Consider the following 27356-nt stretch of genomic DNA (forward strand, 5'->3'; position numbering starts at 1 on the left):
ATGGGTACTGTGGGCAACCACTCCTCGTGGTTTAAGGATTTGTAGACCCGGCCTGAGCATGGCGAGCTGCCAGCTTTCTGGCCGCACTTGCCTCTAAGTCTCAACATAAGGCTGTGTGTGGAACATGACTGACAACCACTCAGAGGGTTGCCATGGGAATTGGATCAAAGGATGCTCATTATGCTCATTATGCTTTAGAACTTGCTCTGATTTCCTTATCAGCAATGTAGTGTAAGCTATCTCTAGCAAGGAGTATATGAAACCTTGCACCTGGTCCAGATGTTTTATGGACCTTGACACAGACTGGTCACTGCGACCCCTATACTGGTATGTGTAATCTGTTACTGTCAAATGCCTAATGACTGTTGACGATTTATGAATTTTAGCCTTGTATCTCTCATATATACCTTCCTCAATAAAAGGCATGAGGGATGAAGGTTTGGCTGCTGATCTCCACTAGAGAGGCAGTCACCTTCCTTCCCCTAGACATAATAAAGTGTCCTGGGTAAAAGTTTGTTCTGCTGTGGTCACGAAGCCTCTGCTGGACAGAGCAACTTCCAACCGAGCCTAGGGTGTATGTGGCACCTCTGCCATAAGATACCTCTTGGGAAGGGTGGAGCAAAGTTTGACTAGAACAAAAGGCAGGGTTCTCTTGACCCATGAATCATGTAACTTTTCCTTTGTAAAAGAGCTAAGTGCACATTGTTTTCAGTGAATCTAGTCCAAGTTAAATTTCAGTATAAGCCTTACACTAATTAAGGTATAGGTCCTTGGAAAGAAATTTAATAATTTCAAATAGAAATTCATATCATATAAGTAAGGTGGTTATAAATCTGAACAATATGGAGTTAATTTAAGAGAATTAATAATAGAATTCTTAGCTGGTGTATTATTCAGTATAGCAGACTTTTTTTTTCTTTCTTTAGTAACTGCTTCTAATCTATTATTACTCCTTGGAAGAAGCTGTAGCTTTTTTGCTTATTTTCTAAAAATATATATTTTACTATCAATGAGAAAGTGTTCAATTTGAACAGGTGCTTCACAAAAAAAGATATCCAAATGATCAACAAACCTTGAAAAAAGTGTTCAACACCATTACTGCTCATGGAATGTAAATTAAAACCAAAATGTTATCCTACAGAACACTTACCAGAATGGCTAGAACTATAGAGATTAAATTAAAAAATCAAAATGAATGACATACAATCGTTGATGGTGGAACTATAAATTTTTTACACTTTGAAAATATTTGGCAGTACTTATAAAGATAAACATGTATACATACCCTGTGATAAAGTCAGTTCACTCACGGGTGTATATTCAACAGAAATGATTGCTTAGGTCCACCAAAAGAAATGTCCAGTTAGAGTCACAGAAGACTTAATATAGTATCCCCCACACATGCCAAAGAACCAAAGCAAAAGTATATAAATCTCGAATTGGCACATCTATTCAAACTGCAATAGTACATAGCAATGGAAATAATGAACTATTGATATACAAAACAGTATAAATGATTTTTCAGACATAACATTGAGTAAAAAAGCTGGACTCAAAATGTACCTGGAGAGTGTTTTCATTTATAGAAAGTTCAGACTGCCTAGAAACCAATCTAGAGTGGGAGAGGATATAAGAGTGGTTAGATTTATGGCGGTGTTGTTAAGAGGGCACAAAGGGAGCCTCACTTTTTAAAGAACCATATTATCCACATATAATAATTTTGATTTCTCTTGTCTTATAGCTTATTAATTTGCTATTATCATACCACAACATTAAAAACTAGAGGGGAAAATAGGTATCATTACCTTTTACCTAAATTTTAAGAATATTCTGTTTTAAAATTTTGCTTGTTTAAAATAAAACGTTTGGTATTATTTGCATGTATGTGTTTATTCCTTCTTAATCTGGAGTCTTAAAAGTTATAATGTATATAAGTTTTTTTTACAAACATAACATCAAAATATTTGCAATGACAGTTTCTTTTTTTCATGTTAAATACTAATGAATAGATTGTTTTGAATTGTTTTCCGTCATTGGATCAAAAATCCATGTTACTGATTGCATTATACATTGTGGTCATCTTAGAAACCACTGGCACAAAATTTTTTTAAGAGTCCTTTATTTAAACAGCAAATATATTTATGGGAATCTAGAATAACTAAACAATGCAAAATAAAGGTCAAAAGGTAAGATTCACAATTGTGATGTCAGCCTAATAGTACTATGTCATTTATTATCTAACTTGATTGCATCAGACCATTCATGATTCAATAAAATTGGGGTTTTTTAAGGGAATTTTTGGAATTTTTTTAATCCTGATTTTAGTAATTTGGCTTTGTTCTCTGGTGTCTCTTCTCTGAGAAGCATATTTGAATGTTTGAGTGCTGGTTTTAAAAAAATCTTTAGCTGTGTTCATTAAGGATGAACATAACATAGCAAAATACATGAAGACATGAATACCAGTTTATTTCATTTGCTTACTGTTGACACACAGAGCAAACATATTCTGCTAACATTATTCTGCCTTCTACTGGTTCAAACTGAAATCCCACTTTGATATATTACAGGAAAAATAGCTTTAAGGTAAAATCTTTATAAAAAGAGTTCAAAAACAAATAAAACAGCATGAAAAACGATGCATATACATCGTTAAATAATCAAAATTATTTTGATCCTCTTATATTTCAGATTTACATTGTTTAGCCCATTACATCATTCAAAAGCTTTCAAAACTGCAGCACTTCAACTTGATTTTAAACATTCACAACCAACTGTAGAGTTCAACAATGGTTTCCCATTAAAGTAATGTTTTTCAAAGGCAGAAAACATGCAACATATTCAGACAAGTAAAGCTTCAAAGCCTTGATATTCTAAGTGCTTTATAATACACTATTTCTGTGTAGGCACTAGGATTTTTGCTGCAATAGTCCAATAGTTTTTACCTACATGCACACCCACACACACAAGAACAAAGCACATACACATGAACCCCCAAAACACACACATACAGTCACCTGTGTATGAGTGATACAGAATGGTTTTTTGACCAGCTATCCCAAATTCTCACAGTTCTCACACATGTTGAAATACATACCATTCCCCAGCCCATTCTTTCTGATGGATATTTTCCTACACTAAGCATTTTTTTACTTAGGATGAATGTGGCTATAAATGCATGAGCTATTTAATGATTCTCCCTAAAACTTCGGCTTGTCTAAATATAGTTCCATATTGCTTTTATAGATATAACAAAAGAAATAACTTTAAGTAAGAAGCAATATTAAAACAGGGGTGATGTAGAACAGTGAGAGCTCCCCAGGTCTATAACTCAAGTCCTGCTGTTATGTTATACATAACCTCCGTTCCTAGCTCTTGTCCATAAAAGCATGTCCAACTCTTTACAGGCTCATTCCTCAAACCTGTTAATATAAACATGGAAGCTTTTCATTCTTAGAATTATTTTAGGACCAGTCAACAGCATTGGGATATGAACAAAGAGGCTGAAAGAAGGGGATTCTAGTTATTGACTAGTCTACGTTGACAGATGAGAAATATTTATTTTTAAGTATATTTTATTGATTATGTTGTTACAGTAGTCCCAATTTTCCCCTTTTGCTCCCCTCCACCCAGTATCCCCCTTCCCTCAAGCAATCCCACACCCCTTAGTTCATATCCATGGGTCATGCATATATGTTCTTTGGCTTCACCCTTTCCTATATTATTCCTAACTTCACCCTACCTATTTTCTACCAACCAATTATGCTTCTTAGTCCCTGCATCATTTCCCTATTTCTCCAGAGTTCTTCCCCCTCCCAACTGATAACCCTCCAAATGATCCTCATACCTACGATTCTATTCCTATTCTGGTTTGTTTAGTTGGATTTTGTTTTTATTTTTTAGATTTACTTGTTGATAGTTGTGAGTTTGTTTTCCTTTTAGTATTTATAATTTTGATATTTTTCTTAAGTAAGCCCCCTTGACATTTTATATAATAATGGTTTGGTGATGATGAACTCCTTTAGCTTTACCTTGTCTGGGAAGGACTTTATCTGCCCTTCCATTCTAAATGATAGCTTTGCGAGATAGAGTAATCTTGGTTGTAGGTCCTTGCTTTTCATCGCATTGAATACTTCTTGCCAATCCCTTTTTGCCTGCAAAATTTCTTTTGAGAAATCAGCTGATAGTCTTAGAGGCACCCCTTTGTAGGGAACTCTCTGCTTTTCTCCTGCTGCTTTTAAGATTCTCTCTTTATCTTGAACCTTTGGCATTTTAATTATGATGTGTCTTGGTGTGGTCCACTTTGGGTCTAGCTTGTTTGGGACTCTGTGCTTCCTGAACATGCATATATATTTCTTTTGCCAAATTAGGAACGTTTTCCTTTATTATTTTTTTATATAAGCTTTCAATTTCTTGCCCTTCTTCTTCTCCTACTGGCACCCCTATTATTCGGATGTTGACATGTTTAAAATTTTCCCAGAGGTTCCTAAGACTCTCCTCATTTTTTTCAATTCTTGTTTCCTCATTCTGTACTGGTTGACTGTTTTTTTCTTCCTTATGTTCCAAACCATTGATTTGAACTTCAGTGTGCTTCCCTTCACTATCGGTTTTGTGTGGATTTTCTTTCGTTTCACTTAGCATAGCCTTCACTTCTTTTCCTATGTATTTGCCATACTGAAGCATATCTGTCAAACCTGTGAGCATCTTTATCACCAGTGTTTTGAACTCTACATCTGTTAGGTTGGCTATCTCCTTCTCTCTTAGTTCTCCCACTGGAACCTTGATTTGTTCCCTCTTCTGGGCCATATTTCTCTGTCTTCTCATCTTGACAGGCCCCTGTGTTTGTTTGCCTCTGTGTCTTAGATAGAGCTGTCGCACTTGTTACATTGTAAGGGGTGGAGCCTTAGGTATTAGTACAGATGACCCATTTCACCAAGTTGTGGCGCTGTATGTCGGGGAGGGGTCTGAGAGGGAACAATGGTGCTTGCTCAGCACTCGTGCCTTTTCCAGACACTTTTCCCACTTTGTATGGGACTGGCCCTTCTCTGACTGTTGCTCTGGCTATTGTTCCCAGAGTGGGTGGGTCTGCAGATGTTCTAGAACCGTGGGGGCCCTTTAAACAAGCAGACTCTACTGAGAAACCAGAAGTTTCTTTCTCTGCCCCAACCCCCACTAGTTTGCACAGTCAGAAGCAATGAGGTTTTATTTTCCCCAGCGCTGGAAACATGAACTCTGTGGTCTGGTGTGGTGCTGGGAGTGCTCCCCAGGTGTCCCTCCCTACTTTTTAACCCTCTGAGTGTCATGCATAATTCAAAATTTGGATCAATATGAGAAAACATTATGTGAATATATAACCTGAGGTACAAAAAAAGAGAACAAAACATAAAATATGAATTATTCCATTGTTATTTACATTTGTAGCCATCAAAAAAAGTCTTGGGGAACAACGCTGGCACTTTTGGAAAAATTTGACAACATTGTTCACAGCAACATTGGCACTCAAAGGGTTAAAATGTATGGCTGCGCTTTCTGCTGGCCTGCTACTACCACCACTGCTGCTGCCACAGCCACTGCTGCCACTGCACTATGATCTCTCCACCCATCTCCACCCCTCCTTCCTGTCTGGATGAGTATTTCTTCTTTATATCTTTGTTTATTAGACTTACATGCAGCTCAATTTTCTGGAACTTCTTGTTGTCTCTAATTTTGAGGTAGTTGTATCCCTTTTTAGTTGTGGAGGAAGATGCAGCATGTCTGTCTAGGCCTCCATCTTGGCCAGGAGCCCCTAGAAATATTTATTTTTTGTTGGAGAAGCATTAAGATGTGCCTCTTGTCTAGATTATGATCTGAGGCCCATCACAACTCAGAAAAGATTGGGGCTGACAATGAAAGTTAAATTCTTTAAATTTTTTATGTAAAATATTTTTGGACAAATTTTATAGATTTGTACAAGCACTTTACCAAAGAAGACATGTGAATGTCAAATAAAGACATGAAAAGATTATCAACACTAGTCATTAAGAAAAGGCACATTTAAAGCACATTTAAATGACACTTTCTGAGGTGAAACACAGGGAATTATTTAGGCCACTAAAACTATTCTGTGTGATACTATAATTGTGGATAACTGACTATTCATTTGTCAATAACCATAGAATTTACAGAATGAAGTATGAAACTTATTGCATGCAAATGTAAAAAGGAAGTCATTTAGCCCTGGCTGGTATGGCTCAGTGGGTTGAGTGCTGGCCTGCGAACCAAAAGGTTTGTGGATTCGACTCCTGGAAAAAAATAATAAAATAAATAAATAAATACCACTTTCTGTATGTGGGAATGGCTAAAATTTAAAAATTGCCCGTAGGTAGTGCTAAAGAAAATACAGGGCAACTGAAACTCTCCATTGCTGGTGGAAATGTCAAATGGTACAACTACTTGGAAAATGGTTTGGCAGCTTCCTGAAATGCAAAACATATAACTTCAATATGACTTAGCCATTCCACCCTTAGATATTTACCTAAGATAAATGAAAACATATGTCCTCATAAAGACATACTCAAATGCTTAGAGTCACTTTATTTGTATTATAAAACCCTGGGGGGAAAGAACTTTATGAACAAGTGAAATGAAAATTATCATAGATCCATAAAATGGAATATATTCAGCAATTAAATAATCAACTCTTGAAATATAAAATATAGATGGATCTTAATACTTTGAAGCTGAATTGAAGAAGAAAAAAAGTGCATACTGTATTTTCCCACCCACATAAAATTCTAGAAAATGCAAACTCATCTATAGGGACAGAAAAAGGGAATACAAAGGTGCATGAAGAAAGTTGGGTGGCAGGTATCTTCACTATCTTGACTGTTGTAATGGTTTTATGGCTATATATTATTTATATTTAAGTTTATATTCTCTGCAGGTAGTAGATCTTTGCTACATCTGTACCAGAAGACCTTGTCAATACCTTCTTCCATAAAACATGTTCCAGCACACCATCCATGTTATTTTCATCCAGGAGTGTCCTTCCTGACTGTACTAGAGACTGTGAAGGATTTCTTAGCTGATGGAACAGCCAAGGATAAATTCAGAACAGTAAATTGAATGAGAGGAATTCTGTTTGGCGCAAACTGAGGCTCTATAAGGAAACAAATCATTACTAACAGGAGTAGTAACATAGCTCCAAGACCTAGAAGAGTCGAGAAAAAAAATATGCTTTTTATTCATTCTACTACAAATAGAACTCCTATATTACAGAAGATACAAACTTCAGGTTTTGAAACATTAGTTTTATATTAAGTTATCTTAAATTTTTATTTATTAAATGAGAAATATTATTATCATTTTCTTATTTCTGTTTTGGTAGAAAATTCTGACTGCTATCTAAAATTTTAAGTGATCCATGCTGTCTGCTCCACCTCTAGCTCTCAAAAAGTCCAGTGAAACATTCCTCCCCAAGTTCTCTCCTGGTGATACAAAGACGGTGCTCTTTTCCCAGTTCCAAACATGTGGAATACTGAGCTAAGATGAACATCCCTTGCTTCACTCTAGTAGAAATGTTGGAAATATATTTAAAAACCAGTTTTAACCATATAGCTAATTTTTGAGATTGTAGTTCTGGTTCTGGTGTGGCGATATTCATTCCCAAGTTGTCGCGGTTAGTGGCCAGTACTGAGCCAACGTGCCACAGAGTCCTCTGGCTCTGCGGCAAATTGCAGAGAGGACTGTAAGTACTGCTTCATGCAGGCAGATTCAAAATAAAGTTCCAGAGAAGCAAAATCTATTTGTGGAGGATGATGGAATTCCAGCACAACTAAACTGAGGAGGTGGGGGGTACTTATGCCCTCCTGTATAGAGCTGCCATGATTCTCACAGTTGGCATATGCAATCTATCAGCCGGCTCTGCCTTCAGTTCCCAAGAAATGGAATTGACTTCAGTTTATGCTCTCAGCAATCAAAATGTTTCAATTTCATTCAGCTCTCTATCAGCCAGTAAGCTGAAAAATAACTGAGTTCTTCTCTGGGGATCAATATTTATTGACTTGTACTAACTGCCACTAATAAAAAAAAAATCTTCATCATAAAAAACACTTAAAAATAAGCATATAGCCACTTTTTACAGTACACAGAGAGAGATTTCTATAATAAGTTCCAGAAAAACACAAGAAAGTCAAATGATTCTATTTCTACTCTTATTTCTTCAAATCTTAATATTTAGATATAATTAGATATCAATTTTCACCAATGTGATCATTCTTTTTCTTTAACTTGCTTTTTTACTCAATAAAACACTCATAATTACATGATCACCCTTGAATGCTGGTGAATATTGATCTGCATCATTTAATTTAATGTGGTTGAACAATATAATATAAAAGAACCATAGTTTACTTAACTATTCACCTGCTCTGGAACATTAAGTTGACTTCAGTTAAGTTTCATATAGATAATGATACACAATGATCAAATCTGAGTATTATTTAGTATTTCTGTAAGAGAGACACCTAATCTTATATTCACTGAGTCTAATGACTTAAAATTTTTGATAGATATTACTAATCACCAATGTTTGAAATTTTTGCACTTCTACCAAGTCTATGTAAGTGTACAGCTATCTATAAGTAAGCTTTTTATGTTTATTAACTGTGTCATTTGAAATTTCACTTGTCTACAAAATCCACTAAGGAGGCTGATTATTCACAAAATCCATGATCACAAGGAAGACTGATTATCTGACACATCCATATTTTCTGCTCGTTTATTTTGCTTCTATAAATTGTCTCATTATATTATTTTGCTCATATTTTATTGAACTATTAAATTTTCTTGAAAAATTTAATATTCTATTATGTTATAAAGTTTTTTAACCTCATAATTTAAAATTTATGACTTTTTTTTGCTGGACAGACTTTCTAAAATATTAATGTGTTAAAATGTGTTGTTCTCTTCTCCTATGGTCTTTAGATCCCAACCTTCTCATATTTTTGTATCAGTTGACAGAACAGGCTGATGTAGGTTCTTTCATTTTCCTCATTTTATAGAGAAGAAAACAGAGTCAGAGAGATTAAGTAATTTTCCCAAGGTCATGACCTCATTTGGAAGTCAGACCCTCTGACTGCACATCCTTTACCAATTGGAAATATTACTGCCCACAAGCACCAGAGATTGCTAAGAATCTGATCTTGTCTCCAGAACAGTCTTAAATAAATAAATAATACATTTTTCCTCCCCAATTCCCATTTGTCCCAGTAATGACAGGCACAATTGCTTTGTGACAATTTATGATACAACTAATTTAGTCATCACTTTACTTATACTGGTTACAAACCAGCCTTGTCATCCTGAGGATGGTTCCTTCTAAGTTTGACTGGAAAGGTTTTCTAAGAATTGAACTTAGGTGGTATATACATGTTGTGTTATATAAAGTGATGATTTTCAGCCTTTATTGAATTTCCAATGTGAAGTTCTGATTGCCTCTTCCAACAGCCAACCATCTTGCAACTTGCCTTAAAATGTAGCTGGAAGTAGAGAACCATCAGTATAACAGCCCACCAAGGTCTTCCACAGAGTAGAACAGCAGACTTTCAACTTACCAAATCAACTAAAGTGAAAAAACTTGACATTTTCTATTTTAACCTGCAATCAAGAGCTTGATATACCAGAATTTGCCATGTTTCTTACATTTCAAATTCTTGAGCTGCTGCTGGGTCTTACAACCTTCTCAAAGTTTTTGATGTTTTGTTTATTGAGAAAATGTGCATCATATGACTAATGCAGTGTCCTGGTGGAATCAGAACTTAAAAGCACCTAAACACAGTTACAATGAGTGCCTGGATTCTTAATCAGTTTATGTAGTATAGATGTATGGGCAGTGGTGGTGCTGTGTTTCTGTGCCTGGCTGAATATCGGGGCACTTTGACCTCTGCAGAGGAGGGCTTGGCAGGTGGGGAAGGCCCAGGCTTGGCAACATTCATACCCTCTCTCCTGTAGCCAACAAAACTCAGCTACCTCTCAATGACACTGCAACACAACCCTGTCTCCCTTAGTTCTCTACCCCAGATGACTGCATGTGTCTTGGGTAGCTAAAGTCCAGAGTCTACCCAGGACCTGTGCGTGACTGGGCAATAGCTAAGAACGGCAATGCTCACTCATCTTCAGCCCTGCTTTGCCAGCCCCACGTCTTGGTTCTCCAACACTTAGGAACATACAAGTTAATAACAAAATGAACAAAAAGAAAAATGTTTATGTGTAGCATGTGTGTATATATCAATAGTCCAATGTGTAAATAAATCCCAAGTCCTATATTATGAAGTATGAATGACTCCCTAAGTTTCATATTATGGATTTCTGTCAACATTTTTAAATTTTAAATTTATGCAATCACTAAACTCTCTCTTGCTCCATGTTCTTTTTTTTTTGTGGCTAACATTGTTAATTTTTTCTGAATGTTACTTAATAATTGTTTTTTGCCTTTGGTTTTGGGGGAGAAAGAACCTCTGATACAGTTTCTTTCATTCATTTTTATTGGATATTATTCTTTGTTAAAAATAACATTTTGGGTTTCACAAATGTTTATGGTTTTTATGAAGCCAATGCTCTTGACCTTAGAACAACTCTAAAGTTAAACAAGAAATAATGCAAACAATAATATTATAAATAAAAAGGAATTTTTTACCTTAGCTACTTCCACTTTAAATGAGTTGAGTACCCATAGTAAAAGAAGTATAGCAATGAGTAAAGTTCAGTAACCACATTAATAAAGCAACCAATCTAAAAATAGTTGTATTATCAGAATTAATTCAATTTAAGGTAAAAATGTATGTATTGCAATAAAGAAAGAATTAACATTTCAATATTGCATTTAAGGAAAATTAGCACTCTAACAGAAAGTAATTTAGATTATCATCTCATATCATAGATTTAAAAACTACTGACGGAATACTGAATTTAATGTAAAAATGGATTAATAAGAAAGGGATTTGAACATATGTAAAATCAAAAGAAGAATGTGACTAGCAGGAGGCTTGGGTCTATGTCCTAATGCCTTGGAGAAATATATAAGGAAATTTCCAGCTCTTTATATATAGGTGAAATTAAAAAACAAGTGTACATCAAAAGAATATGGCTAAAATTTATAGAAAACGTTCATATCAAAGATTAAAAATTAAAAAATGATAAATAATGTAAATGACAAACATAAAACTAGAGTAAGTGAAATATCAGATTAAAGAAAATGAATCTTGATTGTAAAAGTTGATTGAAGAAAGAATCTACAGCTAGCGAGCAAATGGGTTACCACTGAAATTCACTACAAAGTGATAATAATTAGAACAATGATAAATTACTCTTTAGCCAAATAAGCAATGTATTAAATAAAATACCTAAATAAGCAATGTTTAAATCAAATATCTCAAATATTAAAAATGTTTATGTTTTGTGCCAGTTCATCTATTCTTTGAAAATGATTCTCAGAAAATATGAAGGAAAATATGAAAGGGCATGTTAACCCACATTCTCCTCCAGGTACTGTCTATTTCACTCCTCTACTTTACAAACAAGATTACAAATAATTTTCTATGCACAATTTCTCTAATTCTCATTCTTGTGTTTCTTTTTTAACCTAAGTCCCACTAATTCTACTAAACCAAACTATCCTAAGATCACCAATGGCATCTGCTTTCAGGTCTACAGGAATAGTTCATCCACACCTGCCCTACAAACAACATTCTGCCTTTTAAACACACTTCTTCCACTCTTCCCTACTTATCCTTCTAACTTCACTGGACACTCTGCCTCAGTGCCCTTTGCAGACTCTCCTCTGCCCAACCTTTACATGTTGAGGGGTTTCCGGATGAGGTTTAGCTCTCCTTCTCATTGTTCACTCCATAAGTGACCATATCCATTCCGATGCCCTTATTACCAGATATGAAATAAGGAATCCCAACTTAATACCTCCCCGTGGGATTTTTGTAAATTCTAGACCCACTTTCCACCTGCCAATAAGTCTTCTACACTTCTATGTTTCTCAGACATTTTAGAAACAAAATCTAACATTATTTTTTTCTTTCCAGCCTAATTTTTATCTAAAACTTACGGTATGAGAACATCACTCTCCTATCCTTCTCTTTGTAGTGTTTAATAGAAATAAATCAGACATTTGTATTGTTTTAATGTCTCCTTTCCTGTAAGACAAAGTTTCAACATAACAGGAACTATACATATTATTTTGTTAACCTATACTTCTTGACTGCAGTTACACAATGTCATTTAGATACTCAATTTATGCATAAAATGTAAATAGAATGATAAGTAAATAAATCTTACTATTCATTCTTCAACATAATTTACACAATGAGTGTTTTGATTTTGATTTTATAATAAAATCAAGAAGTTTTCTTTGTTAAGAATTAAATGAATAAAACAAAAAGCAAACTTAATTACATGGAAAGATAAACATGTTTTATAAAGTTAGATACAATGTAAAAATGAATGTGTAATTACATATGATTTTTAAATATTATAAATGTGATAGGTACAAGAAGGAATAGGTTAAATAAACAAACAATATATAGATAAACAAACAGCAAACACTAGGGCAGTCACCTCTTAGACACTGATTAACCTGGAACTGAATTTTTTAACATATCTTGCTCAACAGTACTGAAAAATGATTTACTGAATTAAATTAAATAAATTCTAGGACTAAAGCAGAAATAAGAGCTTTTTGATATGACCTAAGTCATATGTACATTGTATCAACGTGACTGCAGGTCTCTGTCCTTATTTTTTAGCTTTTCTTGCAAGGTTCTTGTTTTGAAGACAAGGATCTCATGATTTCCACTCTGACAACCTCCCAAGCACAGTCATTATATTTCTTCTCTTTCAGGCAGAGACAAATGCCCTTAAAGTATCTCTTTTCAGCCAGTATAGGGCCTTGAATTGGAGGTGCAGTTCCTTCCCCTTCCATCTTTGGGACCAAAGAGGTTCCAGGTCATCCAGCTGCCAAAAGAGTCCCGTGTGTAGCTGGTTCAGGAGGGTCATGTTCCAGGCAGCAGAGGCGTGCCCTGTGAACAAGAGGTCAGAGATGTGCCGGAGCATCTCGTGGAGGACAGAGATGGCCTGGTCCTTCTGGGCCTGGCTGCAATCCAACATCCCCTGGGGGAATCTGAAGTCTTTTCTGTCCTTCAGACAGAACATAGGGAACATTCTCTTCATTTGATCCAGAAGCACCAAGTTTCCCCTTTTGAGTAGGACATGGTTCTTAGGTAGGCCTCAGCCCAGAGATCCACTGGGGCCACAGCTGATCACCACCAGGAATGTAAGTCAGGATAGTGGGAGGGCCATAGGCAAACGAGGGGGCTGCTGGCCTGGCTGAGCTGGGTATCTGGTGAACAACCTTGGATCCTATGTTCTCTGATGACCTTCTTTCTAAGCATGACTATTAAATAAGGAACACAGTTTTCATTATCTAAACATTTCTTTATACTTTTACTTCCTTTTTTGCTTTCATTTGTGAGTTCTCCATGTGGTCTGAGAATATATCATTAATCTACATTATTAATTTTGCAGTTTTAATCGTCTCATTAACTTCAGATGTGTTAGTCCAAATGGACACCCATCTGTCAAATTACAAATGATATTGTTCTAAACTTAGAAGTGTGCGTAGGTGTGTAAATATTATTAACATCAGAGGGTTCTGGGGTTGAGAACCAAGGTTCTGTTTGACAATCAAGACATTTTTTCTGTGAACAACTTAGATGAGAACCAAATTGTTTAAGATTGGAGATATTCAAGAACCGAGGTTTGACTGTACTAGCACACAAGAACATACATACATTTTTTATTATATAAATATTGCTCTTCCCTATATTAGAAACAAAATTTGGCCTTGAATCTGGACAACAATTTTGCCCTCCTTACTTTACACAGGGGCCCAGACTCCCTCAGCCCTGTGGGTTCATGTATTTTGTTAGGTACTTACCAGACCATGTACGGTAAATAAGCTCTTTATAACCAAGGACTGAGTTTTGTTTATAGTTTCATTCACAGCAGAGTCTGAGATTTTTAGTCTATGAGGTTCTGGGAGTTTTCTCCTCCTTGACCCATTCATACAGGTCCATGTGGTTAGCCTTCACTGGGGCCACTAGGTCAGGACTTATAAAATAGGCAATGGAAACATTTCATATTTTAGAATTCCATTAAGTTTTAAAATATGCTTTGATCCCCAAAATAAATTCCCTTGTATTCCTTTTATTGGCACATGCTATTGTTTTTGTTTTGTTTTGCTGACTTTTACCTATTCTTTACCTTAGATATGTGAGAGATAAGTCCTTGATTTACTTTCATTTTTCAACCTTATGATGGAATTGTCCCAGGCTATCATACTCAATGCAATTTAGTTATCTGTGCATCTCAAAAAGCTTGTAATTTTCATGAAATTGATGTTGTCTATATTGTAGCTGAAATATCAATTTATCAGGAAGAATGCAAATAATGTTAAAGAACAGAAAAATTCTTGGCATATCTATCTCATCTAGAAAATGAAGGGAGATTATAGTAATGATACTAAAAACAGTGTGATAAAAGGAGAAATAAGGAAACAAGTTATTGAAGCACATAATCTCTGAAATTTGTATTATCTGTATTAGTTAGATTTAAGAAAAAAATATATATGATATTAATATGGTGGAAAGAAGTTTTTATTAAATAGTTCTAGGATAATCAGCAATCTAAGTAGAAATCTATGTGAAATTTTCTTTTATACAATAGACCATAAAAAAATCTTGATGGAATGGAAAATTGACAGTAAGATTCGAATTTTAAAAAGAGAAGGGAGACTCAGAGTAACATTGCAAGTGCAGAAGAAATAGCTAACCTACAAAAGAAATGCTGATTATTTTTAAACTTATACAATATCCTAACTTTTTCATATAAAACAAGACATAGCCACAGAGACTTCTCAGGCAAGGTGGCTGAATGGAACCTGGCCTCAGGATTTTCTCACCCACAGACCAACAAAATAAGGAAAACTAAGTAAAATATATAAAATACATAAGCATCCATCAGAGAGTGGAAGAGGAGTGACATTTGAAAAGTGTTAGGACATCAGTGAGGGAGTACCAGCATGATTCTTCATTTTACACGTCAACATAGCTAGGCCATAGTCAGCAGATATTTGAACAAACATTATTCTAAATATTCCTGTGAAGGTAAGTTTAGCAAGAGATTAAAGGTATTAACTTTTAAGTGAGTAGATTTTGAGTAAAGTATATTACCCTTCATAATGTAGGTGGGCTCCATCCTATTTGTTGAAAACTTTAGCAGGAAAAGGCTGACCTCCCAAGATAATAAGAAATTCTGCCAACAGACTGACATTGGACTTGAAATGTAACTCTTTCTAGGGTTTCAAACTTCTAGACTCTCTTTTTGGAAAATGTTGACTAATATAGTATGGGACACCGATTGTTTCAAAGAATTGTCCATTTCCTAAATTCTTCTGTCCTCCCCTCCAGAAGATGATAGTACAAGACAGCAAGGGCCTGGGCAACCTCAAGATGAAGAGCAATAAACCCAAATGTTAAGTATGTTACATAGGAACAGATGCGAGACACCTCTACAGTTGTAAGACCTTTCTGCTACCTTAGCATTTCACACATGCTTCCTGGTGAAACTTTGCAATGAAAATATTTTGCTGATTAAAGAAATCTCCTTTACTGTTCGACATAGTTTTGGAAGTTCTAGCCACAGCAATCAGACAAGAAAAAGAAATAAAAGTCTTCCAACTTCAAAAGAGGAAGTAAAACTGTCATTATTTGCAGATGACATGATAGTGTACATAGAAAACCATATAGGCTCCACCAAAAAAATACTCAACAGAATAAGTGAATTCGGCAAAATAGGCATATACAAAGTCAATATTCAGAAATCAAAGGCACTTCTCTACACCTGCAATGAAATATCAGAGATAGAAACTAGAAAAAATCCCATTTACTATAGTAACAAGAAAAATTAAGTAATTAGGAATAAACTTAAACAAGGAGGTAAAAGACCTGTACTCAGAAAACTGCAGAACACGGAAGAAAGAAAATTGGAAGATACAAGTGAAAGGAAGCATATACCATGTTCATGGATTATAAGAATTAACATTATTAAAATATTCATACTACCCAAAGCAGTTTATAAATTCAATGAAATCTTTATTAAAATACCAATGGCATATTTCACATACCTAGAACAAATACTTCAAAAATTTATATGGAACCAAAAATGACCCTGAATAGCCTCAGCCATTTGAGAAAGAAGAACAAAGTAGGAGGAATCACAATACCTGATATTAAACTATATTACAAGGCCACTGTAATCAAAACAGTCTGGTCATCGTCGGCAGCCGTCCGTCTCGAGAGACGATGGTGTAGCTCCTTAAGAGTCTATCTGCACCGCCGAGAATGGCTGTGCAGTCCGACTCGGGAGTGACATGGTATCTGTCTCCTCCCGTGTTGAATCGACATCTTGTGATGACGCTGAAGCTACAGAGCCTGGGCAGGGTAATATGGAGGGTCTGCTGTTGCCCATGCAGCAGACCCCCCCTCTCTTCGCAGCTGAAGAGTCCAAGGGAAAGACGGAGTCGATACAGCTTGGCTTCAGGTGCGCCGCAGGAGTTGCCGGTGTTGACTACAACGTCAAACCGCCTTAGGGACTCCGGCTCCAGATTTTCTGTCGGAGTTTACTCCCTTAGCCTTTCCCCTGAAGAGGTATGCCGCAAGGCAGCGGAGGTTTTTTGGAGTCAGAGTTTTCCTTCTCTGATGTGCCCTGACTGGAAGATTGAACCAGCGACACTTAGCTCGCAGGCCGATGCTCAATCCACTGAGCCAAACCAGCCAGGGCATTCTGTGTCCACCCTACACCAAAAGATATGGGATCAATCCCTGGTCAAGGCACATACCTACATCGTAGGTTCCATCCCCCTCAGGTCACCAACGGGAGGCCACAGTTATGTTTTTTATTCTTATATTCATGTTTCTCTCTCTCTCAAGTCAATACATACCCTTGGGTGAGGATTCTTTTTTTAAAGGGCCTTGAACACTCACACTTCCCATAAGCATCAGAAAAAAAATCATCAATGTTCAGGACACAGGAAAGACTATGGACCCTTGCCTAAGGAGCGGAAGAAGATGGTCAACCAGCATCCCGGAGGCAGAGCGCGCCGAAGCAGTCTGGTACTGGCATAAGAACAGACATATAGATCAATGAAACAGAATAGAGAGCCCAGAAATAAACTCAGGTCTCTGTGGTCAACTATATTTGAAAAAGGGGGCAGGAGCATAAAATGGAGTTAAAATAGCCTCTTCAACAAATGGTGTTGGGAGAACTCGACAGGGACATGCAAAAAAAAATGAAACTAAACTTCAAACTTAGACCATACACCTGAGAAAACTCAAGATGGATCAAAGACTTAAATGTAAGCTGTGACACCATAGAAGTCCTAGAGGAAAACACAGACAATAAAATTTCAGATATTCCATGCAGCGATATTTTTACTGATATATCTACTAAGGCTGGGGAAATAAAGGAAAGAATAAATAAATGGGACTACATCAAACTAAAAAGTTTCTCCTCAGCTAAAGAAAACATCATCAAAATGAAAAGGGAACCAACCATGTGGGAAAACATATTTGCCAATGATACTTTGGACAAGAGTTTGATCTCCAAAATATATAAAAAACTTATATGAGTCAACACCAGGAAGACAATCAATTAAAAAGTGGGCAAAGGACCTGAAAAGACACTTCTCCAAGAAGGAGATACAGAGGGCCCATAGGCATATGAAAGGATGTTCAACATCACTAGCCATCAGAGAGATACAAATTAAAACCACAATGAGATGCCACCTCACACCGGTCAGAATGGCCATCATGAACAAATCAGCAAACAACAGTGCAGATGAGGATGTGGAAAAAAAGGGAACCCTAGTGCACTGTTGGTAGGAATGCAGACTGGTGCAGCCACTATGGAAAACAGTATGGAATTTCTCCTCAAAAAACTAAAAATGGAGCTGCCTTTTGATCTAGCGATTCCACTACTGGAATTATACACGAAAAATCCTGGAACACCAATTCAAAAGAACCTATGTACCCCTATGTTCATAGCAGTGCTATTTACAATGGACAAATGCTGGAAACAGCCTAAGTGCCCATCAGTGGGTGAATGGATAAAAAAACTGTAGTACATTTACACAGTGGAGTACTACACAGTACCTTTTGCAACAGCATGAATGGAACTGTAGAGTGTTATGCTTAGTGAAATAAGTCAGGCGGTGAAAGATAAATACCATATGATCTCATTTACAAGAGGAATCTAATGAACAAAATAAACTAACAAGCAAAATAGAACCAGAGACATGGAAACAAGAAACAAACTGACAGCGACCAGAGGGGAGAGGGAAAGGGGGAAAGGAGAAGGGTCTAGTCAAGGAACCCATGAACATGGACAGCAGGGTGAGGATTGACTGTGGGAGGGGCAGGGGAGAGAAACAGGGGAAAATGGGACAACTGTAATAGAACAACAATAAAAAAAATCTTTAAGTTATATCAAACATGATACATTTGAATAAATAAAATGTCACCAGCACCAGGTAGCAATGATACTATTCAATTACATTCTTTAGCTTATATGAAAATTCTTCCAGCACCTGGGCAGAGATTTTCTACTGCGTGAAAGATCATTATTCAATGTGACTATAAAAATGTTCGATTTAATAATAGTTGTTGCTTGATATTAGGAATAAATCTGTGAAATTAAAACTGCATTATTGAAAGTTGTTGAATTAATGTTGAATGAGATTTTCCTGATTTCCATGGAGTTCCTTCCTGAATTAGCAGCTCCACTTACCCCCTAGAGTCCCATAGTATGTGGAAGGGTACTTCATAGGGAGGCTATGTTCTGCACATTGGTGTAGGCAGAGAACACATCTTTCTCTCTCTTTCACTGCCCAGTCCCCAAGAGTCCATGCCCTGCCTGAAGTTGGAGACTTTGTCTTGTAAACTAAGGTAACGAAACAGGCTCGTGACGACATTAAAATCTGTTGTTCCAAGAGTTAGTACTTTTGTAGCATGAAGGGACATCCCTAGGGACATTTAGAATTTGTCTGCTCTCCTCTGGTGGCTGCCCTTGTTGCACTTGACCACCAGGGGGCCCTCTTCCCTTTGGGGAGCTGTATTTGCTCACCCGCAAACTGCATCTTGCTTTCTGTTTCCTTTTAGCTTCAGGCACTACTACATCATATTCGACAGACGTTGAAAAAAGCCTCTCTTGCAGATGCTTCTGCCAAACCTAGAAATGTAATTTAACTTTTGCTTTCTACTTGTGATGTTCTGCTGCTCTTTAGGGAAACCTTGACGCTGAAACCACAACGGAACAGAAAGCAGTTGTGTGATCGCGTAGAGAGATAAAGAGTGAATGACAAGGGTGCTCTGGGGATTTCTACACGGAGAGGAGGGAAACTTGTGTGATAGCAAGTCTTCTGAAATACTGAGAGGGAGGGGGTAATGTGCAAGTGCCAGAATTGCTAAATATTATATTCTTCTGCCTTTTATCTGGGTGTTTACTCTCCTTCCTCTGATATCAATACAAGCCACCATCTCATCATTAAACCACAAGATACCTCTCTGAAATGAGGAATGACAGTTTTTCAGTATTCTCTAGGATAATAACAGAATTCTATTTTTTTAGCTGCCTCCTTTGGAGGTCAGTTACTGAAAGGTAGGACACTGGTCCTAAGAATTTTATAGAAGGAGAGAAATAATCTCATGCACAGCAGTCTCAAGTAAAACAGGAAAATACCGACCATATTTGTAATTCTGATATCATGGAAGATATGATGTTAAGTGCCTTGAAATGGGTACGTTCATCTAATAGTCACAAAACACATAAATATTTTGAACTCATTTGATTCACGGGAGAGCTGAGGCTAGATAAATAAAGTGGGTTGCTCATCATCACACAATGTTCAAGTAGAATGGAATTTCAATGCAAAATTCTTTATGGTGAGTTATGGATGATTCTTTTTGTGAGTTTTGTATTCTGAATTTCTGCCATAATTGTTCAATCTTTTTATGCTTTTGAATTAGACACAGCTTTCTCTTGTTCTGTGCATTGCGACTGTTCATATTATATTCTCAGCTGAGTTTGAGCTTTTTATTAACCCTCAGTATTGAGAAAGAGATTGCACAATCTAGTTTCTCACTTTCATTTTTGAAGGAAGCTGTCAGTTTTTATGCCCATGGTGCTTTGTTATATTGGGATTCACATGCAATTGTGACAGTCATAAAATTAAGAAAAATGACAGAAGGATCATATTAAAAAATATCATATTTAACTCTACCACAAAATGAAATGTGTTATAAACCAGTGTGACAATTATGTGAGTAAATTAACTTAATTAATGAAGCCAATATTCCAGGAATCATTTGATTATCAGTCCTAATTAGATATTTTGATGAAGGGTTGAATTAGCTATTTATTCTTGCCTAACAAGTTAACAAAAACTGAGCAGTTTATATATATAAATATATATAATATATATATATAAAATATATATAATATATATATACAACTTAGTATTACTAAGACATGAGAAATTATTGTAGATAATTAAATAAGTCATGATTTAAAATAAATGTGATCTGACACATATTAATGTAATTTACTACTACATTGAATACATGAAATAATCCAGAAAAAGTTTATACTGCATAAAAAGAAAAACTATTCACAGAAAAACTAACCCATATTCTTTACCTGATTCCACAGTATTGTATTTCCTTCTCCAATTCAGAGTCATTAGCTTCTCTTCTCTTATTTACACTTTCATCTACTTTCATATGGTTCTGCTTATTAACTCCACCTAACCATGAATGTCACCGGTGCCATTATTATTCCTGATGGAGTGAGCAGTTCAGTCCTCTCCTAGTATGATTCCACTGATGTTCTTGAAAGCACATCTGTTTTCTTAAATGCACTCTTATCATCTTTCTCTCTTGTTGTCTTTCCAATCTATGGCCAAATGTACCTCTGTTTTATTTGTAGCTCTTCTCTCCTCTCCCATTAGAGGATGAAGGGCATCAGAATCTAGTTAAGCATTTTTCCCACTCTACACTGTCTCCCCATATGACACCTATGTTTCCAATTTCTGCTTGCCACACATGGACCTCCACCCATGACACCCCTTGTGAATCGCAAGCTCATCTCCAACTGACAATGGACATTTGCACTTAGATGTCTACCAGTCAACTGAAGACCACATCTACTGCTTTAAATTGTATGTCCTGGCATTCTCCACTCTAGTTGCTCTTGAGAGAACTCCTTTGTTTTTCCTTCTTCTCAATATAGCATTTAACATAACTGATATTAATTTTAATTACCATGTTTAGTGTTCCTTCCCAACAAAAATCAAAAGTTCAAGGGAACAGTAACTGTATTTGTTATGATCACCTGTCTATCCTGAGGGCAACACACAATCTGGCTTACAAAAAGTCAGTAAGTACTTGCAATTTGAATACAATATGGGAAAAAGAATTGTGCCATCTATTTTTTAATCAAGTTGCAGAATCTGGTTTGGTAGCTCCCTTTCTAATAATTAAATACAAAAAGTTTACTATGGTAAAATTTTAATAAACACAAATAATCATAAATCAAATATATATAAAGAATATATTTTATTATAATAATGCAACATAAAGGTGCACATGACTGATACTACATGAACCAAAACAACTGAAACCTTGCAAATAAATAAATAATTGAATATTTAAATAAATGAAGGAAGGAAGTAATAAATAAATAAATAAATAAATAAAAATTAAGTATCAACACGGGCCTCTGTAGGTCACAGGTGTCTGTAAGATTGAAAAGGATTTGACTTAATATTCCTGAAAACTTTTAACAAATTAATTCCATTTATGTCACAATCACAGAAGAAACCAAAGGAAGTTTGACGTGGCAGAACAGGAAAAAGTGTGATATTATTAGTCAGTGAGAATCATGTCCATGTTGAGCCAGGTGTTATTATTTACTGTGTAATGTCCTCCTTCGAGTTTGCTGATAAAGACAAGGACCGCATGACTTCTACTCTGACAATCTCCCAGGCACAAGGGCTGTGTTGCTTCTCTTGCAGGTAGAGAGTTATCCTCTGGAAGTATTTCCTCACAGCCAGGAAGGAGTCCCATTCCATCAGGGGAGTCTCTTCCACTTCCTCCTCTTGCATCAGACAGGCTTCCAGCTCACTCAGCTGCTGATCAAGTTCATTGCAGAACTGGTCTAGGAGGGTCTTGTCCCAAGCAGCAAACGCGCCCTCTGTGCTGAAGAGGTGGAAGGTCTGGCGGACCATCTCCTGGATGACAAAGATGGCTTCAGCCTTGTGGAACGGGTTGCCCCTAAGCACCTCCTGGGGAAACCCAAAGTCATTTCTGTCCTTCAGGCAGAAGAAAGGGGCGGTCCTTCTCATTTGCCCCAGGAGCATCAAGGCCCTCCTGTTAACCAGGGTGAGGGGCTGAGGTGGGTCACAGCCCAGAGAGCAGATGGAGTTGCAGCTGAGGACCACCAAGGCCACCAGGAAAGAGGAGGGTAGGGCCATTGGGGACCTTGCAGATGCTGCCGGCCTGGCTGAGTTCAGTGACTGTCTGATCTTGCGCTCTAGGCTCTGTAAAACCTTCCTTGGTGCAGGTGTCTTATATACAGAGCATATGAGTTTTCAATTTCTGAATGTTCCCTTTTCTTTCTACTTCTGCTTTTGTTTTCCTTTGTGCACTTTCTACATGCAGTGTGATCAATGTTTCTTGACCATATTCTTTTTCACTATTGCCCCCGTCCACAGAGACTTTCAGATGTTTTCCTCATTGAACCCCCCAAGAAAACTAAAAACACAGATATATAGCATATATAGCTGTAGTGTATTTATATCAGTGCTTTATAAATAAGTGAAGAAGGTGTAAAGCTTACTCATTTTATTCAGTGTAGGATTAAGGATGAATAAATATAAATGTTATGATACAAGTTACATTTAAAAGCTATTGTCACTTAATTTAATGAAATGAAAATGTCAACTTAATTGACATTTTATTCAATTTAATTGAAGTTAGTTTAATGTAACTTTATAACTAATTTTATACAGTAAATTTTAATGTAATTTATTAATTTATATAAATAGTAATGTATCAATTATATGTTCAAATAAAAATATATATAACTTTTAAATAATACCAATGTATAGATAAAGTTTTATATCATTAAAAGCTGCTAAACACCATTGAAAATTAAATTGTTTTCTAAACATTTATTTTTTCAGTACTTAATTTTTAATTTAGCTTCATACCAAAAAAATAATTTTTAACTTCACCAGCTCCTAGATATACTTCTAGATATTGTCAACATTTTTTTGTTTAGCATTTGACATAATTATTGATTTGTTGAATAACTTTAATATCACTAAAATAATACCATAATTTGCATTTAATTTTCAAAACCTATGTCACACTGAACTTTAAACCTAAGCAACACCCATAAGACTGTCGACAGCAGCTCATGAGTAAGCAAAGGCTAGGCCATCACTCAGAATATGGCTGTGAGAGCTAGTAAAGGGAGGAAGGACAGTCTTCCAATGAGCCATCAAGCTACCACTGATCTTGCATGTATTCTGTGCACCATTCCCAAACTCAAGGCCAACTTTAAATCTGATACACAAGAAAAGTCAAAGAGAAAAATGAACACTAAGAAATGAGATTTTGTTAGATAAAGTTGAATTCTGGAGCACCAAAAAACTATTGTAATGCCTGAGATGTGTCCACACTCATGAGAACTAATTTTTGCACACCTTTGGGGGCAATATCACCCACAATGATGATACATGATTTAAACAACATCAATTTTAATCCACCTTTGTATTTTTGTATGATATCTCAAAATACTCAAAGGATTTTCAGAGTTTCCCATCAATTTATTCTTCTCAAACAAAAGGAAACTATCTTTGCAAAAATGGAACTGAATTATTATTGACTATTTGTGTATAAAGAATTAACTCTCAGATTTGATCATAAACTCTCTTTGTTTGACTTGAGAATTTATATTGCCTCATCTCTCCAGAATCCTACTCTTTAAATGGTAGATAGAACATCCGTGGTAAATCAACTCTTCAGTAACTGGACTCTGTCTTACTTACTGTGTTGTCCTCAGCCCCAAACCCAGTGTGATCATTCCTAAAGTAATTTTTACTGAAGCAGTTTCTCAGATATTTTCCACCTACTGGAAGGCATCCATGAATGGCCAAGTTATTTAGCTTCATCACAGCCATATTTTACTAGGATTATACTGGTGTCAGTAACATCTACTGAGTTTATTGCTAAAATCACTAGGATTATTTTTTTAAGGTGCATCAGCTCTGGACATTGAACTTGCAAGAGCAACAGAATAATTTTCAGCCTTTGCTTTCATTATATTAAACTCATGTGTATGCTTTCTACTTTATTATAATAGAGAAATAAGGAGCCTGGTGTCATATACAGAACCATAAATCTAAACTGAAACTCTCCTTGATTCACACAGCTTACAGCAATCAGACAATTTACCACCTTATTTTTGGTGGATCCTTATCGAAGTGGCAATCACCTACCATGATGCTGAACTTCTCTGGCAATGCCTCACAAACAGTGATGGCGGATCATGTGCTTCCTTGGATCTCCATACATTTCTAGGGATCGTCATTCAGTTTCCATTGGATTTGCAACATTTGGCATGTAATAATTGGAGCACTACTTCAGGGCAAAGGCAAGAGTTTGGATACTGAATCCCTCGACTGCTGTTTGGCCTCCTAACCTGCTCATTTTTCTTCTTTATTTTCTAAACATGGCTATATTCTCTCTTCTACATGCCAAGCATGTAGACTTTCATTACCTGCTATGGTCTGAATGTTTATGTCCCCAGAAAAGTCATATGCTGAAGTCCTAATCCTCAAAGTGATGGTGTTATATGGTGGGGCCTTTCGGAAATACTCAGGGCATAGAATAAAGTCCTCAATAACAGAATAAGAGCCCTCATAAAAGAGGCCTGAGACAGACCCCTCACGATCCGGCCATATGAGGATACAAGGAGAAGTCAGCAACGTGCGGCCTAGACAGGCTCTCATCAGAACCCAACCTTTTTGATGCCCTCATTTAAATTCAGCATCTAGAACTGTGAGCAAAATATTTCTGTTCTTTATGAGTTGCTTAGGCTATGCTTTTTGTTCACGTAGCCAAATGGACTGACCTATTTTCTCTTAGGACACCTCGCAAGATTTTGTAAAATACTTAAGAAGAGAGAAATCATTTTACCCAACCTTGTTTCCTATGTGTCTTGCCTAGTCCCTGTCACTTCAGGAGCTCAGTAAATAATCATAAGGAGCATGATCATGGTACTAAAAGGAGAAAGAATAATATCAACATATACTACATAGATATGAACAGAGAGCACAATAGAGCTAAAGATACTTTATAAGTATTTCATGGTTTACAAGAAAAGTTATAATTGAATATTCTGTGAGGTAGTATTTTAAAAAATTGGTTACCAGGATATTTTCTTCAAGTATGTATTTTCAATATTTATAATGTCAAAATAAGAATCATGGGCCTGGTCATAAATGGAAGACTCAATCTCCACTTTTACTTCAGTGATCCTCAAGTACCTACAAGGAGCTACCAAATCATAATTTTCTTGTCTTCCTCAGATGATCGGGAAACAACTTGAACTTTGCAATGTGATCTGAAACCTCAACCGAACATTTGTGGCCATTTTCCATTTTGAGCCTGTCTCTGGGAATCAACATGAATGCTTCTTTCAGAGTCAATAATGCCATGAACTCTAACCAGTGACATTCATGTTCTCTCCCCCAGAGTTTCACCTGTGGAATCAAACTTTCATTTGTTGTTGTTGTTTATGATAAAGTGTTTGCAGCAAACACATGGGTTATCTTTTTTCACCAAAAAATCTTTAGTGCAAGTAGGGTAAAAATGAAGGTTGGTTATATTCATTAAAATTGTCTCCTCTATTGATCACCAGATTAGAGTGTATTTCCCAACTTTTTTGAACTTAAGGCATCCCATGAGAATAAATTCAGACCAACCAATGAGAGCATAAGTGATAATGCAATGTATACATTCAGATTTTGAAACATCCATGTGACCTACCATAACTTTTCCTTTTACAACTGAGTGGAATAGACTCAATCACTTCATATAATTTGGTGTCACATGTTGAATAGGGCAAAGTCACAAAATAGAAGGCATCCATGACCTCAGTCACTGTCTGCAGAAGAGCCAAATAAAAGTCTTCTAATCTGAAATGCTTGCATTGCGCTCTTATACAAAGTTAAAGTTCTAAGAATGATCAAAGTATAATTGTTTTTGGTTTATCAGTTAGAACAACTAACATTAATTTAATTGACAAATCACTTTTAAAAATAATATCCTGAAGAACCTCTCCACACAAAAATGGAACTTTATGCTTTGGAAACAGAAACTATGATCTGCTTCTCCCATCTCCCTTGTCCAAAATAATATAAGCTGATTTTTAAAAATATGTCATAAAATTATTTATTTATGAAAGTAGATCATGTTGTTCTCCCTAAACATAATTTTGTAAATTCATCATGTACAACATATTTTTTAAATGATCCTATGATTTTGGTTTCAGGCATGTCTCAGCTGGTGCAGAAATGTGAGTGGAGATTATTTGAGGCTTAGCAAACAATGTAATTGAATAGAAAGACTCACGAGTATCAATTTCTTCCTCATTTGTTGACTTTTCCTTGAGGATTGTTACATGAGGGGAAGGCGCACTTCAATTTCAACTCTGACGACCATCCAGGCACAGAAGCTGTATTTCTTTTCTTTCAGGTAGTTATGGATCCTTTGGAAGTAAATCCGGACAAGAATTCCCAAATCGGGACAAGACAGATGTCCCTCGCCTGTATGCTTCAGGTGTTCTAGGCCGTGATGAACGCTGGAGAGTAGTTGATAGAGGACGGCGCGGTTCCATGCCGCAAGGCTGAGTTCTGTTGTGAAGAGTTTGAAGATCTGCTGGAGCATGAGGTGGTGGAAGCGGGTGCGTTGCGTCCTCTGCATTTGGGTGGTAGTCCCTCTTTTCCAAGGAAATTTGAAGTCGTTTCTGTCATTTGGGCATGTCTGAGTGGGGATAGTGCTCAGCTGTCTCAAAAGAGCCAAGATTTTGAGGTTGTCTGGGCTGTGGATCCAAAGTCCGTCCCCTCGAAGAGAGCAAGCAGGGAGAGAGCAGAGCATCACTCTTGCCACTAGCCAGGAACAGATCTGGGCCAT

General features: G+C 36.4%; 2 protein-coding genes and 2 pseudogenes across 2 annotated transcripts; 1 reads left to right on the plus strand and 3 right to left on the minus strand.

Annotated features, from left to right (window-relative positions):
* Nucleotides 1–7929, plus strand: LOC150012892 (cytochrome c oxidase subunit 7A2, mitochondrial pseudogene; annotated as a pseudogene).
* Nucleotides 7930–12752: 4823 nt separating this feature from the next.
* Nucleotides 12753–13314, minus strand: LOC150012893 (interferon omega-1-like; annotated as a pseudogene).
* Nucleotides 13315–22063: 8749 nt separating this feature from the next.
* Nucleotides 22064–22627, minus strand: LOC150012894 (interferon alpha-1-like). The gene has a single exon (XM_090275806.1). The coding sequence runs from the start codon at nt 22625–22627 to the stop codon at nt 22064–22066; it is 564 nt and encodes a 187-aa protein (XP_090131932.1).
* Nucleotides 22628–26840: 4213 nt separating this feature from the next.
* LOC150012895 (interferon omega-1-like) lies at nt 26841–27356 on the minus strand. The gene has a single exon (XM_090275807.1). It carries the CDS (start codon nt 27354–27356, stop codon nt 26841–26843), a length of 516 nt encoding a protein of 171 aa, XP_090131933.1.

This window comes from Furipterus horrens, unplaced genomic scaffold, assembly GCF_987537825.1.
Source record: "Furipterus horrens unplaced genomic scaffold, mFurHor1.1.pri manual_scaffold_4, whole genome shotgun sequence".
NCBI classification, from domain to species: Eukaryota; Metazoa; Chordata; class Mammalia; order Chiroptera; family Furipteridae; genus Furipterus; species Furipterus horrens.

What these genes read in the sequence shown, in the direction of transcription:
- LOC150012894 (XM_090275806.1), bottom strand. Translation starts at nt 22,627, where the DNA reads ATGGCCCTACCCTCCTCTTTCCTGGTGGCCTTGGTGGTCCTCAGCTGC.
- LOC150012895 (XM_090275807.1), bottom strand. Translation starts at nt 27,356, where the DNA reads ATGGCCCAGATCTGTTCCTGGCTAGTGGCAAGAGTGATGCTCTGCTCT.